At 36.0% G+C, this 18,472-nt stretch overlaps 1 protein-coding gene across 5 annotated transcripts in view; it reads left to right on the top strand.

Moving 5' to 3' along the window:
• Positions 1-733: 733 nt before the first annotated feature.
• Positions 734-18,472, top strand: part of PDR2 (phosphate deficiency response 2) — a 34,930-nt gene continuing 17,191 nt past the window's right edge. For 2 of the 5 annotated variants that reach the window (XM_088850301.1, XM_011622805.3), the window contains exons 1-7: positions 734-843; positions 1,581-1,962; positions 2,108-2,200; positions 5,731-5,939; positions 15,784-15,856; positions 15,986-16,158; positions 16,253-16,424. In XM_088850301.1, the coding sequence (XP_088706427.1) occupies positions 1,699-1,962; positions 2,108-2,200; positions 5,731-5,939; positions 15,784-15,856; positions 15,986-16,158; positions 16,253-16,424 (984 nt within the window). In that variant the 5' untranslated portion in view covers positions 734-843; positions 1,581-1,698. Of the gene's footprint in view, positions 844-1,580; positions 1,963-2,107; positions 2,201-5,730; positions 5,940-10,297; positions 11,740-11,819; positions 11,941-15,783; positions 15,857-15,985; positions 16,159-16,252; positions 16,425-16,839; positions 17,158-18,472 lie in introns of those variants that run through there. The other 3 variants (XM_088850303.1, XM_088850304.1, XM_088850302.1) reach the window with 2 other exon arrangements.

An 18,472-nucleotide genomic window follows, 5' to 3' on the forward strand; every position in this document is an offset into this window, starting at 1 on the left:
AATTAGATGTTTTTTCTACATTAAAAAAATATTTTCCAATGGATTCTTGAGGTGCATCTTTAATTTCTACATTTTAAAGTTGCAACCTTATATAAACTGTCCTATTTTAAATCCTTTCTCATCTGATCGTGTGTAATTTTCAGTATCTTTCAAACTGCATATCTTCTATTTACCAAAAAAATAAAAATAAAATAATCTTTGCATCTTTTAACACAAGAAAAAAGTTTATATAAGGATGCTACCTTATAATTTAGAACTTCAGATGCACCTCAAAAATCCATCGAAAAAGATAGTTTTAATGTTGAAAAACCCTTTGATTGATCATCTCGACATCGAGATGCATGGCCATGAAAAATAAAATATTTTAAGTCCTAGAAATAATACATTTTACAACATAATATCTACACCATCCATTTTCAAGATTTTCATATGTTTATAGATCTACTTGATTTTAACCATTTAGAAAATTAAAAATTTTATAATTAAATATACTACTAGATTTTAAAATAATCCTAAAAACATTTTACATCAAAATTATGTACCATTTTACATCAAATTTATATACCATGATAAAATTTGAAGGTGCACCTCACCTCTACCACTACGGATGCATCCCTATGCCAACTCCATTAATTTGACAGGATCTAGAGGTGCATCTGCTTTAATTTTCTTAGGTTATGACCTTACGGAAACCAAGCACCTTATAGAAACCACACCAAGAGGAAAGAGCCTTAAACACAAATCGTGTTGAGCCCGTTCCATCTATTCTCTCTCTCCCTCTTCCGTTCCTGCCGTCACAGTTTCAGGAGAGACTGGGAGCTCGAACCGTCCTTCATCTTTGAGGTAAGAGATCTCTCCGCCATTTTTTTGCCGCTTCCTTTTCTGCTGTTTCTATGGAGAAATGAGCACCCACGGTCCTCTTCATCAATCTGCAGCACGGTTGCAGGAATCGTCTTCTCGAAATTACTTTCTCCTCTCTGAAAACCTAGAAAAATCTTTTTATTTTAAATCCTTTCTCATCTGATCCTGCTTTAATTTCATCCAATTGGTTTTTGGTGCTCTGCTAAAATTCTCTGGGGAAAAGTAGACATGTTGATAATATTAGTTAGGCTTCTGTGTTGACGGCTCCTGTGTTCACGCCACCTGGTAATGGATGGTTATGCTTGCTTGTTTCTTCTCCCTTGAAATTTGGTGAATACGAGTTTTTTTTTTTTCCTCGATTAGTTGGATTGGTGATATTTTGGCCTAGTGAGTTTGGAAGGATTCTATTTTTTTTTGAATTTTTTTTTATTCCTTTACTTGATTTGTATGTGGCTTTAGTTTTTTGTGCACTGTACTTTGTAAGGGAGATTCTTGCTATAAAAAACTGGGCATTGATGATTTGGGTTCCAAAAGAAGCGTGTTTTCCACTGTTCAATAATTGATCTTTTTCTTGGCTCCCCTTTTTGTCTTTGATGTTTCTGTGTAATTCAGGCTTCTTGGAGTAGTTTTGTTGAACTGTAGATATCATAACATATCTGCACTGTATATTCTAGAGCATATGGAAATACATTGTCATTATGATTTCTCATTGTAATCAGGTACAGATTTCCCAAGCTTTGGTTGATAGCGTATGCTGTTGTTCGAAGCTGCTAAATTTTGAGAGAGAAGTCACTCTATGTGGTGTGAAACTTAGAGAGAAAAGTCACTCTGGGTTGTATGGGAGGGGGTGACATGTCGAGGTTCGATGTGGGCGGAAAGGTGGTAGAGAGAGTGGATTTGTTGACAAGGAGGAATTGGCTATGGCGTTTGGATGTGTGGCCATTCATAGTTGTATATGGGGTTTGGCTCCTTGTAATTGCTCCTACCATTGATTTTTTGGATGCTTCAATAGTTTTAGGAGGGCTTGTAGTTGGCCACATTCTTGTTCTTCTTTTCACCATTTGGTCAATCGACTTCAAATGTTTTGTCCAGTATACTAAGGTATGCAACATTAACCATTTGGTTTCCTGCAATATTGTAATTGTTGGTAGATGAGTGTTTCTATTTGGAAACCTGAGTTCGAATATGACATTTTTTTGCTTTGTGGTAAATGTTGGTTGATTACAAAGTTTATCTGAATTTGTAGGCCAAAGGTATCCATGAAGCAGATGTGTGCAAAATAACACCTTCAAAATTTTCTGGCTCCAAGGAAATTGTGCCCGTTCAACGTCGTAAAGTTGTGAGTTCCAATTTATACGTACAACTTTTGTGCCTAGAACTTGCAGACTAGGATTTATACTCGAAATTGAAGTGTACAAGTTTCCGTTTAACCAAACCAAGTATTATCTTTTCTCGCATGAATCTCAAACTGTTAATTGGTAAAAGAAGAAAAAGAAAACGTGGTTCTTTCAATTAAAACTTTCAAAAAAGGAAAACGAGGTTCTTTTTTGAACATTAGAATGCTCTCTGGAAAGATTTTGGAGCACCACATCAGATTTCTGCCTCATATGTATTTTTGTGATTTCTCTTGCTGTACTAATTCATCTATGCCTTTGTACTTTTTGATCAAGTGTATATTAGATAATCAGAACATGTCAATTTGTTGACACATTTATGAAATTTTGTAACATTCTTAATTTTAAGTGTGTAACTGGCTTTTTGGTTTTTAAAAGGGCAAGGGGATGGCCCAAAAAGGACATGGATGGAAGTAGTAAGAAAATATATGGGGTTTTATGTGTTTATTGAGGGTATGGCCCTTGCTAGAGCAAAATGGCAGAACAAGATTCATACAGCCGACCCCAAATAGTTGGGATAAGGCTTTGATGATGATGATGAACTAGCTTTCTAGTTTCTACACCAAAGCCAGTCGCAAGGCGCCGCAGTTTCCCTGTTGCAAGTCTGGATTCATATGGAACATTAGAATGCTAGATGCTGAAGTTTTTGAAGAGAAAATAACCTACTTCCTCTAAACCCCTATTGCTTGTGTATTTCTTATAGATTGATGATTAGGGTTTAGTTGTTACTAGATAAGTTCAACAAGGGAGTGTGTATGTGACCACACATGTTTATGTACATTCACACATACAAACAAATACATCTGTATAAATATTCATTTATGTCTGTCTCTTTGTATGACACACATACACGTACATGTACATGCATTCATATGTATATATATATATATATATATATATATATATATATATATATATATACATTATATATATATATATATATATATATATATATATATACATATGTTCATTTTTACATACATGCATATCTATATAATATAAAAGATACTATCCCATGTGTTTAATAAGCTGCAACAGAGATGCCCATCTACACAAACTTATGAGATCTGCAATAGAAGCCTCCTTGACTCCATTCTCTTCTCCTCCTTGGGATGCAAGGCAAGCTTCTATCCCTCACATTCCCCCTTTCCCAAAAGAAAAAAATAAATAAATAAAAGAAAAGAAAAAGAAGAGCCATGTCTTCTACCACTCAACAAACCTCCTTTCTCATGTATTGCCAACTTTCCCCTCCTCTCGAGCCTCTCCTTGGGCTGCAATGCATGCTCCCATCTTCTTCCCTCCCCCCTTCTCTCTCTCTCTCTCTCTCTCTCTCTCTCTCTCCATGATGACACCAACCTCCCCCCTTGTCAACTCTTTCATCCCTTGGGTTTCATTGCAGGTGCCGGATGTCTCTTTCTCTCGGCTGCAACTTGTGGACAAAAATTTAACTATTAGTCACCTCAGCAATTAGGGGCAAATAACTAATTTGCACATTATGTGCAAGGAGGTATTCTCATTTGCCCACCTCCTTCTGCATGGTCGAGCGAGAGCTGCTGTGTGGTGCTTTGTGCTACATGTTTAGTCTATTCTTGGTGACAACTAGGATGGTTAGTGGCCTAGTGGTTGGTTGGAAGGGGTTCCATTTCTAGAATGGGAAGATACTCTTTCGAAGTTCTCCTCCTGAGTATTCTTTAGGAAATCTGAAAGAAAGGAAGGCTCTTATTTTTAGAGATGATAGGTGCTTGGTGGATGTTTTGTAGGAAAATGCTTGCATGACAATATATATTAGGCTTTAAGGGCCTTAAAGTTGTTGGTTTACATAATTGATGGGAAATGATAGCTTGCTTGTATCCCTACCCACCTAGAGCCCCACTCGATGGCAGAGGCTTGAGACCACTCTTTTGAAGTTTAACTTTGATGGTTGCTCCCAATCCAGGCTCAGTAGGGGGAGGCAATCTTCTTCAGGATTCACTAGGGAGTCATCCTCAGCCTCTTTGGGCATTGGATATGACAAAGGCTGAAACTTTAGCTTTGGTTACGGGTATAAGGATTGTGAGGAGTCATTCTGGGATACCCCTTGTTGTTGAAGTGGACTACCTGAACATGATTGGTGGGCTACGAAGGAGAGGTCACGTCTTGGCATTAAAAGGACGAAGACCGACTAAGCCGAGTAATTGCATCTCTAACCACATTACGACTTGGAAATAGTTAAAGAAAGAAAACCTTACAGTTTCAAAAGCCATCCAAGAAGTGACTAAGATTGCTAAATCCTAATTTAATTGCAATTATATGGTGGTCTACCTTTATGAGGAGGTCCTCCTAGGGGCCCACACCTCACATAGAGTTTCTCTAGCTCAGTCTCTAGGTTTTATTTGGGGTCCTTTTTGGCTCCACCATGGCATGATGGCCTTGGGGGCTGTGCCATCACATAAGTTTGTGAGTCGTCAAACTTAATGTGTTTAATATACTTGGATCTGGTATCTTTATTTGGTAGAGTCTTGAGGGTTATAAACCTTGGGTACTATAATTCTTTTATACAACCATGTTTTTTGGTAGAACACGAACTTGTCAAATTGGAGTGCTTTTTTGTTTTTGTGAAAGTTGATGGTCATCATGATGAAATTAGATAGTCTGAAGTTGGGCATTTTTTTGTATTTAGGACTATTCACATTAAATCTAATGGGTTTTTATTGTTTAGAGTTTAGATTGTGCTCTATTTATGCTAGATAATGTTGATATTAGTAATAATTTATAATTTTATGTCCTACCTTATTTCTCTATTAATATAGGAGTTTAAAAATATAACAGTGGGTTTTAGGGTGTAAAATCTGGACTATAAGTTATGAACAACTAAACATTTCAGTAGCTGTGGATCTTTGGAATTGTTATTAACCTTTAAATTATTCTGCTCTTTCGAATATTTCGTTTTCTCTTTTTCTTTTCTTTGGGTTCTTTTATTGTCTTGTTTTTGAATTATTCTCCTAATTATTTGCAAATTTTTGCAATGTTTTGTATTTTCTGTTATAGTAGATATCTTGAGTCTTTATGGTACCGACATGAATGGTTGACTCATCAAGCCATGACTTGAGTTACTGGCTTGGCATGTTGGGTTTGAGTTGCTTGTTTTTGAAGGAGAGTATGCAACCTACACTGGTTCTTGAATGATGTCTTTAATTCTCAATTAGGGGTGATTTATGGAGCACAATATTGATGCTGCATACTTAGTAATATGTTCCATTTAAGTCTCATGTTTAAGTTTTGGAAAATCTTCTGCAAAATAATTGAATTTGTTTGCAGTTCTTTATTTTGATGTTATGGGAATTGTAGATATGCCACATAACTTTGCTAGTGTCATTCTTTTTGCCCATTTCATCCAATTTTTTATTTTATGAAGCATGTATTGATTTATTTGTTGCTAGTAATAGTCAGCAAATACAAGGTTAACTGTTGAAAATTGAACTTTTCTATGAAACAGCTGCAGGGCTCCTCCCCTTCAGTGGCTAGGGATACAGAAGAGATCTATTTTGATTTTAGAAAGCAGAGATTTATATTTTCAGAAGATAAGCAAACCTTTTCCAAGCTCCCATACCCATCAAAGGAGTTGTTTTCCTCTTATATAAAAAACTCTGGCTATGGCACTGAAGCAAAAGTTGTTGCAGCCAGAGAGAAGTGGGGACGCAATGCGTGAGTTCTGTTACTTTGTCGTAATCTGGTAGTATAGATGTGTTTTCTGAAATCTTTGCTGCACTTTTCCTTAATATCTTATTTTATTTCATATCACTATCAGTAATATATTGTGAACAGTTTCAAAAAAATTTCTTATTATTTGTGTTGATCTCACTAACTGTTCCACTGCTCATTTCTTTATCAAAATATTCATTATTTAAGTTTCCATTCTCGCCAGTTTGTTTTTAAGATCATAATGATCCATCATTACGTTTCCATTGGTGCTACACTCCCCTTAAACTTGTCTATAGTATTACCTTGTTAGTGGATCAACGATTATTAACTGGCTAGGAAAGTAGCTAACTTCTACCGCTTTGTTTTCTACATATTCTCTTCTTAAGCGGTATTTTTGTCTTAATATGCTTTGGTTATCCATGACATTGGGTGTCTAGAAATGGCTGTGGTCTCTTGGTTATAACAATAGGTTGTAGGCTAAGTCTCAACCTTGGTTAATGGCATTTCACTCAGAAAATGCCTCAAGAATATTGCCTTCTCTCTTGATGCATAATACATTGCCTTCTCTCTTGATGCATAATACATTGCCTTCTCTCACACTCTCTCACTTCCATAGTGGAGTGTGAGGTGCACTTTTGCTTCTGACTATCCCCATGAGACACATGCCCCATCAAAGGTAAACACTCATCTTGATGTGGATCTATACTCATCAATTTCTCCTCCTAAGTTGGCATCGCCATAACCTTCAGGTATTAGATACTTAGTGACATAGCTCTGTGTTCCTTTAAGATATCGAGGTATCCTCTTAACAAATTTCCAATCCTCCAATCTAGAGTTGGTCATATATCAACTAGCTGCAGAAGCTATATGTCCCTAACACTATTCTTCAAGTAGTTAGGAGACCCTATAGTTTGTGCTCAAGGATACTTCTGTATAATTCCCTTATCTTTGTCAGTTTTAGGACACATTTTCTTCGATACTTTGCAATTTTTGTCAGTTAGGATGGCCATTAGTTTAGACCCCTCCATATTTAGCTTCTATAATACTTAGGAGTATATTGCTCTCTATTAAGATATATTAATCTTTTACTTCTGTTTATGGTAATTTTAGTATGGCAAACATTGTCAACTTGTCCCCTATCTTCCATCTTAAATTTGGAGGACAACCACCTTTTACAATCTTCAGTGACCTTTCCATTACTGTATGTTTTAACTATGTTGTCTACATACAAAGCCAAAACTAAAAGAATACCTCCATTGTCTTGGGTATATATACACAACTACGGTAGATATATTCTTGAACCCATATTCTCTAAGAGCTTGTCTAAATATTAAATACTATCTTGAAAATTGTTTTACACCATCTAGTGATTTAATTAACCTACATGCTTAGTTTTCTTGACCTTGAGATTCAAAGCCTTCAGGTTGAGTCAATGTAGATTTCTTATTCCAACTTTGCATTTAGGAATGCATATTTACATCCATTTGATGAATATCAAAATCATAATGATTAGCTATTGTTAGCAATGTTTTAAAAAACGGTCTGCCCGACGCCTAGGCGCCCGCCTAGGCGACCTAGACCAAAATACCGCTCGCCCAGACCCAAGCGGCCCAACACAGGCGGATGTACCTGGGTGGGCGCCTAGGCGAGCTAGGTGGGCACCCAGGCAGGTGCCTAGGTGGGCACCCAGGAACATGTTTTTTTTATTTCTTTTAAGATACCCAAAAGGAAAAAAGGGGTAATTTAGAGCCCCCCAAAAATGTTTAAATAGGTTATGGGGATTATTTTCAACCCCTAAAATTAAAAGAACAATTCCATATGTCTTAGCTATACCTATTTCTGAGAATCAAAAGTATTTTTTGTGGTTTGAAGAAGCTTCCTAAACTTTTTCACTTATTATGGAATATGGAGAGACTATTACTAATACATATCCTATTAGACTTTTAAATTTTGTATGGTTTGAATTTTGAAATTTCGAACAAGTGTATTCTCAACTTGCGATATGTCATATGTTTGTATATAAAAAAATATGTTACAATAATATAATATTCTCAAATGCAATAAATTACAAAATTGACACACACACACACACACACACACATATATATATATATATATATATATATATATAGAGAGAGAGAGAGAGAGAGAGAGAGAGAGAGAGAGAGAGAGAGAGAGAGAGAGAGAGAGAGAGAGAGAGAGAGAGAGAGAGAGAGAGAGAGAACTTGTACTACATGGTGCCCAAGGTTTTGGGCACCCGCCTAGGCACTGGGCGCTTGGCGTCATGCCGGCCGCCTAGGGTTTTTTGAAATCTTGATTGCTAGTATTATTTGTATAGAGGATTTCCTAGCTACGGTTGAAAATATTTTTTGATAGTTAATACTTTCTTTTTGACTAAACCCCTTAACCACCTATCTGGCTTTATACCTGTCAACACTTCCATTGGGATTAAGCTTCTTAGATTATACCCATTTACAACCAATTGCCTTCCTATTTGTGCTAAGACCAGTATATTATTGCTTATTAAGTACTCATATTTAGCCCTCATAGCCTTGCTGCTCCTAAGCATAGATGAGAAGGAGTGTAGTGTTAGGTTGGCAGCCAATGGAAAACTTTTGCCATATCGCTATCGTGAATCTTGATCTAATGTTATCTGACGTAACATGGTTCATATAGCCAGCCCTAAATAGTTGGGATAAGTCTCCGATGATGATTAAGATGATGATGATTATTCAGCCCTCATAGCAACCATTAAATTATATACTTCATGTAAGCTAATAGCTTCTTTAAAGTTATGGGGCGCTTCATTTAATTTGTTATAGTAAACAATCATCCAAATAACTAGGCCTTTAAATCTCCCTCGTACTTCTTCTAGGTTCATTAAGTTTAGGATAAGTATCAATTCTAGGAGAGCTTCCGATAGCAGCTGCGTTTGGTCTTTGTGATTCTACTTGCTTACTTTCTTCTAGGTTGTTTGACCTTTGATATTTTAAATGTTTCAAAGAAATGAGCTTATCCACTAGATAATTTCTTTAGTTGCATCATTATAAAATTTATATCCTTTAGAATCAAGAGTACTCAACAAATATGAACCTGACTTTTTTGGCTTTTAGTTTATATCTCTTTCGGAGGATTATGAACATGTGCCATAGAACCTCATCCTCTAACATGGACTGGTGTGTTTCTTACCAAACTAGTACTCAAAGAGTGTTATACTACTTGATTTGGAAGCGACCCTATTCACTATATAGGTTATTGCCATGATTAGCTTCACCCCAAGGTAATACTCTACACCACTTCTTGTATCATACAATTAACCATGTCAATGAAGGTCCTATTCTTTCAAGGTAAAGGATAATGCGTTACCAGTCCATTGTCGTTACAAAACTCCTTGAACTCATTTGATGTATATTCTCCTCACTCCCAAGGATTTTAATTGATTTTCAACCTCTAATTTGTACTTCTTAAATTTATCTAATGCCTCAACTTATGGGTTATTAAATAAGTATAATTTACCTAGAATAATCATTATTAAAATATTCACTTCCACTTAGGCTTTTAGGTTTTAATTGACCAACCTATTGGTATGAATAATTTTCATTGTTTTAAAATGCGGCCACATCACTATATATGCTGGATGCACTGGCAACTGCATTGCTAAACAACGCATATGCACTTTGGTGGGATGCCCCCGCATATGCGCTGCGTCCCACCGCATATGCATCAGCATGGCCGCATAGCTGCATAGGGCGCCTATGCGCCCCTACATGTGAGACGAAACCCCCCCCTCAAAAAGGGGTTTTTATGTCTTTTTGATCTCCAAAAAGGGGGGGAAAGGGTTTAGGGGGTTATTAAACTCATACCCCCCCAAACCACCAAAATCAGCCAACTTGTGGCATTTAGGACATAAAAACTAGCCAAAAAAAAGTGGCGGAATTTTTTTTTTTGAAAATCTTCGATGATCTTTTGTTCTTGATTGGTTTATTTTGGTGTTTCAAGGGCTGAGAAGAAGTTGATATTTTCTTCAAGTAATCGGTAAGGTTTTATTTCCTAGTACACCAATACCTTTTTTTTGGGGCAATGTCTTCTTCACAATCTTCTAGTAACAAGGATACGGCTTGGAAATATGTAAAACTAAAAAATTCGAAAGATTGAAATTGTGTTGTTTTTGCTCTTTGTGGAAATACACTTATATGGGGGGTATTTTTCGATAAAAAGAACACTTAGCGGGTATTTCTAGAAATGTAAGAGCATGCCCACAAGCTACCGAAGATACTAAAAAGGAGATTATAGAATACATGGATAGCTTGCAAAAACACAAAGAAAAGAAGAATGAAACGAAAATTTGATGATGATAAGGATATATCAGAAGTTGGTATGAGGCAAAGGGTTAGGGTTATAAATATGGGTGGTAGTGTTGGAAAAATAACACCTCTCTCTAACGGGCCAATGGATACATTTTTCACCACTAGCCCTGAAATTGTGGTTAAGGAGAGGAGGAAAAAAACAAAACAAACCACAAGTGAAAATTGATACAAGAAAGAAGAGAGGAAGAAGGTATGTAAGTATATTGCAAAGTGGTTTTACATGGCCGGTATTCCTTTAAATACTATAACCCTCGAGGGTTTTGCATGTATGGTCTAGGTAATTGGGCAATTTAGCCTAGGACTTAATCATCCTACATTACATGAGATTAGGAAGCCCTTATTGAAGGATGTTGTATCCGATGTTAATAAAATTTTGATTTCTCATAGAGAAGGGTGGGAGAAGTATGTGGCAACTATTATGTGTGATGGATGGTCTAATGGGAAGTCAAGGGAATTTATTAATTTTTTGGCCTACAAGTACTTGTTTTATTAAGTCTATTGATGCATCAGATAAGTCACACGATGCTACATACTTATGTGACTTGATGAATGAGATTGTAAAATTTGTTGGAGAGAATCATGTGGTACAAATTGTCATTGACACTGGTGCCAATTACACTGCACCTGGGCGCCTTTTGATTTTGAGGAGGAGGCATATGTTTTGGACTCCTTGCGCAATTCATTGTATTAATCTCATGTTTAAGGAATGGGTATGACATCTATATTTAGTGGGGTAATTTTAAAAGCTATGTTTGTTGTTGGATTTATTTATAATCACACCATTGTCCTTAACATGAGGAGGAGTTTTACAAAGAAGAGAGATATAGTGAGACCCCGTGTCATTAGATTTGCCACATCATTTCTCACTCTTCAAAACCTATGCAAGCAAAGAAATGCCTTGAGGACCACGTTTGCTTCGGACTAATGGCGTAAAAGTAAATGGTCAAAGCATCATGATGGGAGAATGGCTGAGTAAATTATTCTCAATACATCTTTTTGGGATCATGTATATTATGCATTGGAGGTGGCTAGCCCGTTAGTGAGAGTGCTTCGATCAATGGTCAAGCAAAGCCTGCCATGGGCTACATACATGAGGCAATGACTAGGGAAAGAGGAGTAAAAAAAAAATGTTTTAAAAGATGATGAAAAGATATGCAAGGCTATACTTGGAATTATTGATAGGAGATGAGATAACCAGCTTCACAGGCACCTCCATTCAGTTGGTTACTTTCTAAATCCATCTCTTCACTACGAGCACCCAGATATTGAGTTTGATCGTGTAATAAATGGTGGGTTCTTAGATGTGCTTGAGAGGTTGGTCCTTGACAAAGATATCCAAGATGAAATCCGGAGCCAAGAATTGATCAAGTTCAAGTTAGCATTGGGAAACTTTGGGAGAGAGATTGCTACTCGAAACACGGACACTACAGATCCTGGTAAGGCCAAAAGTGCCCTTTCTATTTTGTTTGCTATACAAGTTAATTAATATTTATCTAAATTATAGAATGTGATACAGCTGCATGGTGGGCATTATATGGAAGCGAGACACCAAATCTACAATGTCTCACCATTCGAGTGTTGAGTTTCACATGCTGCTCATCTGGTTGCAAATGCAATTAGAGTGCATTTTATAGCATGTAAGTCCTTAATCCTTATTCCTTGGATTTCAATTTTCAATTTTCTAAAATCTAACTTATCTAAGAAGTGTAAAAGTAGAAACAAGACAATAACATTTGTTACTTTTGCTTGTTTCCTTGTTTAATATCACAACTTCATGCCAAAACAAGAAATAGATTGGAGTAGAAGAAGTTGAATGATTTGGTTTATGTGCGATATGACGAGCGACTTTAAGGAGAGGTATCAAAAGCACATGGATCTCAACTAAATTCGATCATATGAACCTGATGGTTATTGCACAAATGAATGGACCATGGGTCCACAAGTAGAGAATGTGTTCGAGGGTGAGGATTTTACTTGGCTTGATGTCGAGCTAGCCATAGGCGCTAATGAAGAAGGACGACTTAACACTAGATCACAAAAGAGTAGAGATGGGTCCAGTCGCACGTCAACTCCAGAGGTCGAGGAGGAGGAGGAGGCTGGCTTAGAGGAGACCAAGGAAGAAGAACAATATGTGGAGGCCGCCGAGGATGATAATGATGATGATGATGCACATGGAGACTCTTTAGATAACTTGTGTGATTAAGATATAAGATTTAGAGTTTCAAGACTTGAGAAATGATGATGATTTGTCTTGACTTTTGAACTCTTTAATCTTCTTAGACTATTAGTTTGTAACTTTAAAGTTTGTAGTTGCAAATTTGTGATTATTGTTGTTGAATATTTTATGAAGTTAGTTTTAAGTTTCAAGTTTCTACTTTCTAATATATTCTATGATCTATCAGGTGATAGTGGCTACAGAATCTCTGCAGCTGATACTTTTGGAGTTAATGAATAAATTAAATACCTACTATCACATGAATCACCTCTATATTTTTTCCTATGCATTCCCTAGTTTTTGAGATTTTTTTAGAAATATTTTTGTATTGACTGCATCTGGGTGATGCACCTGCATCTAGACCGCATCGAGCTCCATTGGCCCCCCCACTGCATCGGATCTGCATCCTGCATTTTAAACACTGATAATTTCAATTGAGATTTATGCTCATTTACTCTTAGGAAATGATTTTCTATGCATTTTCCCTTTTAAGAAGCTTTTTCACATTTTAAATTTTATTTTTCTTGATAAGGTATAATATTTTATTTCACTAATGCATTTAATGTTTCGATTATTGATATCAAGTTTGTATATATTGCCAATCATAGTGGCCTTTACAATAAAAGCACCATTATTCTTGATAATCATTTTTCCATCCTTTAAATAAGCCCTCATTGATCCTTAACAAAGAAACTGAGTTCCTTCTCATAGTTGGGGCCTATAATTCATCATTAGGAGTCAACATGCCACCTGTTGGGAGTGGTAGCTTAATGGTGCTATTTCCTAGAATGTTGATTCTAGACAAGTTGCTTGTATAAAGCTTTCCTGCTCCATCACCCTTCTCTTTGAAGCCTATCATGTTATTCTTGGTGTTGGTGATTTGTCTAGTAGCTTCGCAGTCCACTCACAATTCATCTGGAGAGCTCACCATCAATGATTCATCAACCATAAAAGCAAAATCCTTGAAGCTACTTCTTTGTCCAACATCCTTTCTCTTGGGTTCCCTACAATATTTGGCAATATGAACAAATTTATTACAATCTTTTTTTGAAAACATTTCTTAAACTTGAGTTTGATGATGGAAAGGCTTCTCAATCTTCTTATTACAAAATTTCTTTTTGTTCCTCATGTCCATTGCTACATGAGTTTGATTCTTGACTTTCTCACTCTTCTCCCTATCTCTAACATTTTCTTCCATCCTTAGGTCTCCTCTAAGGTCATCTACAATATGGATTATACCAATATGATATACGTTTTTCTTGAAATAGGAAGATTTTCTATTTGTCTTCATAATTTGTAGCTGTTCACTTATAGGTTAACCAAAACTAGATATATCAAAATATATTAGCACTGATTGGTCTTCCCTCATCTTTTGCTTATTACATCTCTCAGACGACACACATTTAGTCGCATGATTATCCTTGGTGTGTCTCTTTTCAATAGCAGTCCCTAAATCTTTAGCACTGTCATTGCATTCAAATATCTTATGCAATCTATCACTCAAGCAATTGAAAATAGCACCTCTACATGTAAAAGTATCAATTTTTCCAGTTTGAAATCCTTTTCCTTTCCTTAAGAGTTGAATCATCAGCGGTTCAACTAGTTTCGTTTCAATGATTACATATTGCAATTCCATTTCATGAAGTAAGAAGAACATCTTACTTTTCCAAAGAGAGAAATTAAACCCATCAAGCTTTTCAATCATCACTAGTTCTTTCTAGTTGCCATTGTAAATCCTAGGCTTTAATTTCAATCATTTATGAATGATGGCTACTATTTCAAAATAAAGTGTGCCCTTATATCACTCTAACGGTTATCATCAAATAGTTAACATGCAAGGACTGTTAAACACATATTCATCATCAAAACAAGAACTAGAACAAAAAACAAACCAAACGAGAGATTATGGAACAAACTCACTAAAATCAGTTATATGCCCAACACAAACTTGGAAATGGGGGAGAACATAATATTAGGTCTTGCTTGATTTTACCACTGTGCTCAACAATTTAGGAGGAAAATGGTGAGAAATGGATGAGAGGAAAAATGAGAGATGAATAGGAAGTATGGCTTTTGTAATGAGTGTATTAGAGTGCCTCTTGTAAGGCTAGGATGCACCATTGTGGCAATATTTTTTTCCTCTTATGGCTGTGTGCTGCAGGTGACTTGTAGGCTAAAAGTTGAAGAAATCTATCTGGAAATTATCAGGTTCGGAATGTTTGAACAAGGAATCAACATTATTGTTTGATTCTTTTGGATCAGTGAAGAATAACTTTCGGAAATCTGAATGAGGTTCCTTGTGGATTATTTTTTGAGAAAACTTCTCTGTCAAATGTTTACCAGGGAAGGATGGAAGTTTACGATCTATAGAACAATCACAGTTCACTGTTTCATTTTTTTTTCCTTGACGGATTAGTGGTTTCTGAAAAACCACTTTGGTTTTGACAAAGGGCAAAATTGGAAAGTGCCCCTCCGACAATTTCTGACCAATTATGATATCTGTCCTTTGATGGACTTTTTGAAAAGAATGGATTCGAGATGCTAAATAGTTCATCTCTGAGGTGTGGTATGATAAATTTCCCATAAATTAAGGGATTATCTACAAAGAAACCATTTATCTTTTGTACATGGAGGTCACAATCATTTTTGTCCCTTAAATTTCCAAATGGATGGGTTGTAAGAGTGTCATTGAATAGACACAAAAGTTCCAAAAAAAAATCTGACTTCTTGACTCACCTTAAGCCATCCAGTTTGATATCTAATGAGTGGGAATGATTGTGACCTCCATGTACAAAAGATAAATGGTTTCTTTGTAGACAATACCATAAATTAATCAATTTATTTATTTATATATTTTTTTTAAAAAGGAAGTTGACTGAAAAAAAAAAGTGTTTGATTTTATGTCCATAAATTTGCCATGTCTGTAGTTTTGTACTTATATGTGATGGTTGGTGCACATCAGAGTCAATTCTTTCATCTCTATCTTTATCCATGCTATCCTTTTTGCTAAGCAATTTAAATATAGTTTGACTTACAAAAATGCAATCTACATATTAGTTCTGAAGTTCTATCTTGTTCGCCACATAAAGCCCCATCATGTATGTTTTATATTTGAGTTCTCTAATATTGATTATCTACTGTTGTATCATCTAGCATTTGGGAGATACTTTTTAATTGGACAACGCTCATCATAATGGTTTGAGAGCTGTGGAATGTGAGTTGTGATATTTTCATAGTTAAACTAAAGTTGTAATTGATTTTGCAGTTTTGAGTATCCCCAACCTACATTCTGGAATCTGATGAAAGAACATTGTGTGGAGCCCTTTTTTGTGTTCCAGGTTAGTAATCATTGCATTACTTTTTTCTTCTCTTGCTTACCAGGTTTGCAATCTGCAGGAAGCATTTGTTCTTTAAACTATCTTCTTATGTTTATATCTTTATTTTTGTTTAAATATTTGCTATGTCAGGTTTTCTCTGTTGTGCTGTGGTGTTTGGATGAATATTGGTATTACAGCTTGTTTACCCTATTCATGCTTTTTGTGTTTGAGTCAACAATGGTGAAGAGTCGGTTAAAAACTCTTACGGAGCTTAGACGAGTCAGAGTTGATGGTCAATCTCTGATGGTGCATCGCTGCGGAAAGTATGTGTCTGTGTGTCATTCATTTGTTACTTAACCTACCATGTTTTTTTTTTTGGGAAAGTCTATTAGACTGTTTATAAACTTCTTCTTATAGGTGGGTCAAGCTCTCAGGGATGGATCTTCTGCCTGGAGATGTTGTTTCTATTGGACGTTCTTCTGGTCAGAATGGAGAGGATAGGGCCGTTCCAGCTGACATGCTATTATTAGCTGGAAGTGCTATTGTGAATGAAGCGATTCTGACTGGCGAGTCTACTCCTCAGTGGAAGGTAATGTGGTTTATTTCTATTGCATTTGTGGTTCTCATTGGCTATTTATATTTTTACTTCATGGGTTCTGTTGGATGTTGCATGCAAAAGCAACCACTCTCTTATTGCATGAGGAAGACTAGAATCTCAGGTACACGGATTGATGGGAAGCTGTTATCTTGATTTTGGGCATTCATTCTTATAAAATGGGTATTATTTATGCAACCCATACTGTACCTTCTTTAACAGACTTTTCAACTTTGATTCTTTTTACCATCCAATTTATTGCTTCGACTATAAGATATGGATCAACATTTCTCTGCTTTAACTTTTAATACTTGATGCTTCAAACTAGAAGCTACGAAACTCTGTTGGCTTAAAATGTCTTTTTAATGCTCAGCTAACCCAGCCAGCAATGACCCCATTACTGTTTCAGTTGGGTGGCTTGGTATGGTCCTTATAACACTGGAGCTATACAGCATTTTGCAATTATTGGCGATGGCTGATGCATGAATGAGCTGAATTTAGACATCTGTGAACTTTCTAAGGCCCTTTGCATTGGTCACATGGTGCCTGGTGAATGCTTGCATGTCATGAGCTGTATATTCACCAAGGGTGTTTATCATATATATTGGCTGTGGAGAGAGGTCTATGACTTCAGAAAATTTATCCCAGGAAAAGGAGATTTGATTTAACTTGCAGAACCTGGTTGGTGACCAACCTTCGTTACTATGCACTAGTGGAAATCAGCATGGTGAGTGCCTTAATGCATCATGGGTAATTTCTTTAGTATACAAGGAACTGGGCCACAAGATAGCCATCTAAATGGCGGTTTATATGTTGGCCATACATTATTCTATTATCCGTTCCTTCCAAAAGGGAGTGGTACCTGTCACAATTTGTGGTAATGATTTGCAAAAGATGATCCAAGGAGTGGGAAGCAGTAGGAATGATGACAGTGATATTCTCTATATTTGTTTGTTCACTGAAAATAAAAGGAAAAAAGAGAGAGGATTATGACTAAATACTGAAAGGATTTTTTTTTTTTGGTTTTCTTTTCCTTTAAAGGGGTACGAGAATCATAATTTATAGGGAGGTGGTGTTGGCTTATTTTCAATTCTTCCTCATTCCGCAGATCGGAATGGGAATGGAGGGATGTTTGGAGTAGAGAAGATGGGGTTTTGCTAGGTTATGTTTGGCAATTAGGAGCTGGAAAACTGTGAAGGTCTAGAAGTTGTAAGATTTGTTTTTAGATCTGTAGAATTTTGTGTTTGATAACTTGTCTGGAATTGTAGGGACTATGAAATCCTGTGTTTGATAAACTTGGAAGTTTCTTTTGAGAAAAGGACAAGTTCTTTTTTTTGGTAAACTTGGAAGTTTAAACCGGCTCCAATTTTGAGCATGTCAGAGAATTTCAATTTTATGTTTTCTACATATCATATTTAGCTAAAATTTGGTTATCGATACTTCTTAACCCCACACACTTTTAAAAATATTAAAAATAAATAAAAATATAAATGACCAAAATACACCTAAAATATTAGGGGCATTTTGGTCATTTTTTTGAATTATTTTTTATCTTTCTATAGATGCACCCAAATAAAAGGGAATTCACCTTCAAATTTTCACCTTCAGTTGACTTTTAAAAAATAAAAATAAAAAATGGCCTTGGAGGAGCTTCCCATGAGGAGTGTACCCTTTATGTTCAATGGGAAGCTCTCCTTTCCATGGGGTGAATGGAGGTGACACTCATTTTTGAGAATGGCCAGTTCCAGGTTATCAAAATAGGAACTGCTATGACGCTTGACAAGTTCTGGCTTCTAGCGCTAGAACTTCTTGTTGTCAAACATGCCAGTAGGAAAATGAGAAGTATGCGATAGATTTTTATAGGGAGCATCTAGTTCTGTGCTTCTTTGCTACTGTAAATTCAATGAACAAAGCTACATCATGTTCCACTGGTGGTATCAATGTTTATAACTGGAAGCAAGTACTTGTTATGTCTAAAGTATTGCATATAGTTTAGGTATTGAAATAGAATTAAATATATAAAAGCGAACTCTCTTATGATT

Source organism: Amborella trichopoda, chromosome 10 (genome assembly GCF_054954075.1).
Source record: "Amborella trichopoda isolate Santa Cruz 75 chromosome 10, AtrichopodaSantaCruz75HAP2 v2.0, whole genome shotgun sequence".
In the NCBI taxonomy this organism is placed as follows: Eukaryota; Viridiplantae; Streptophyta; class Magnoliopsida; order Amborellales; family Amborellaceae; genus Amborella; species Amborella trichopoda.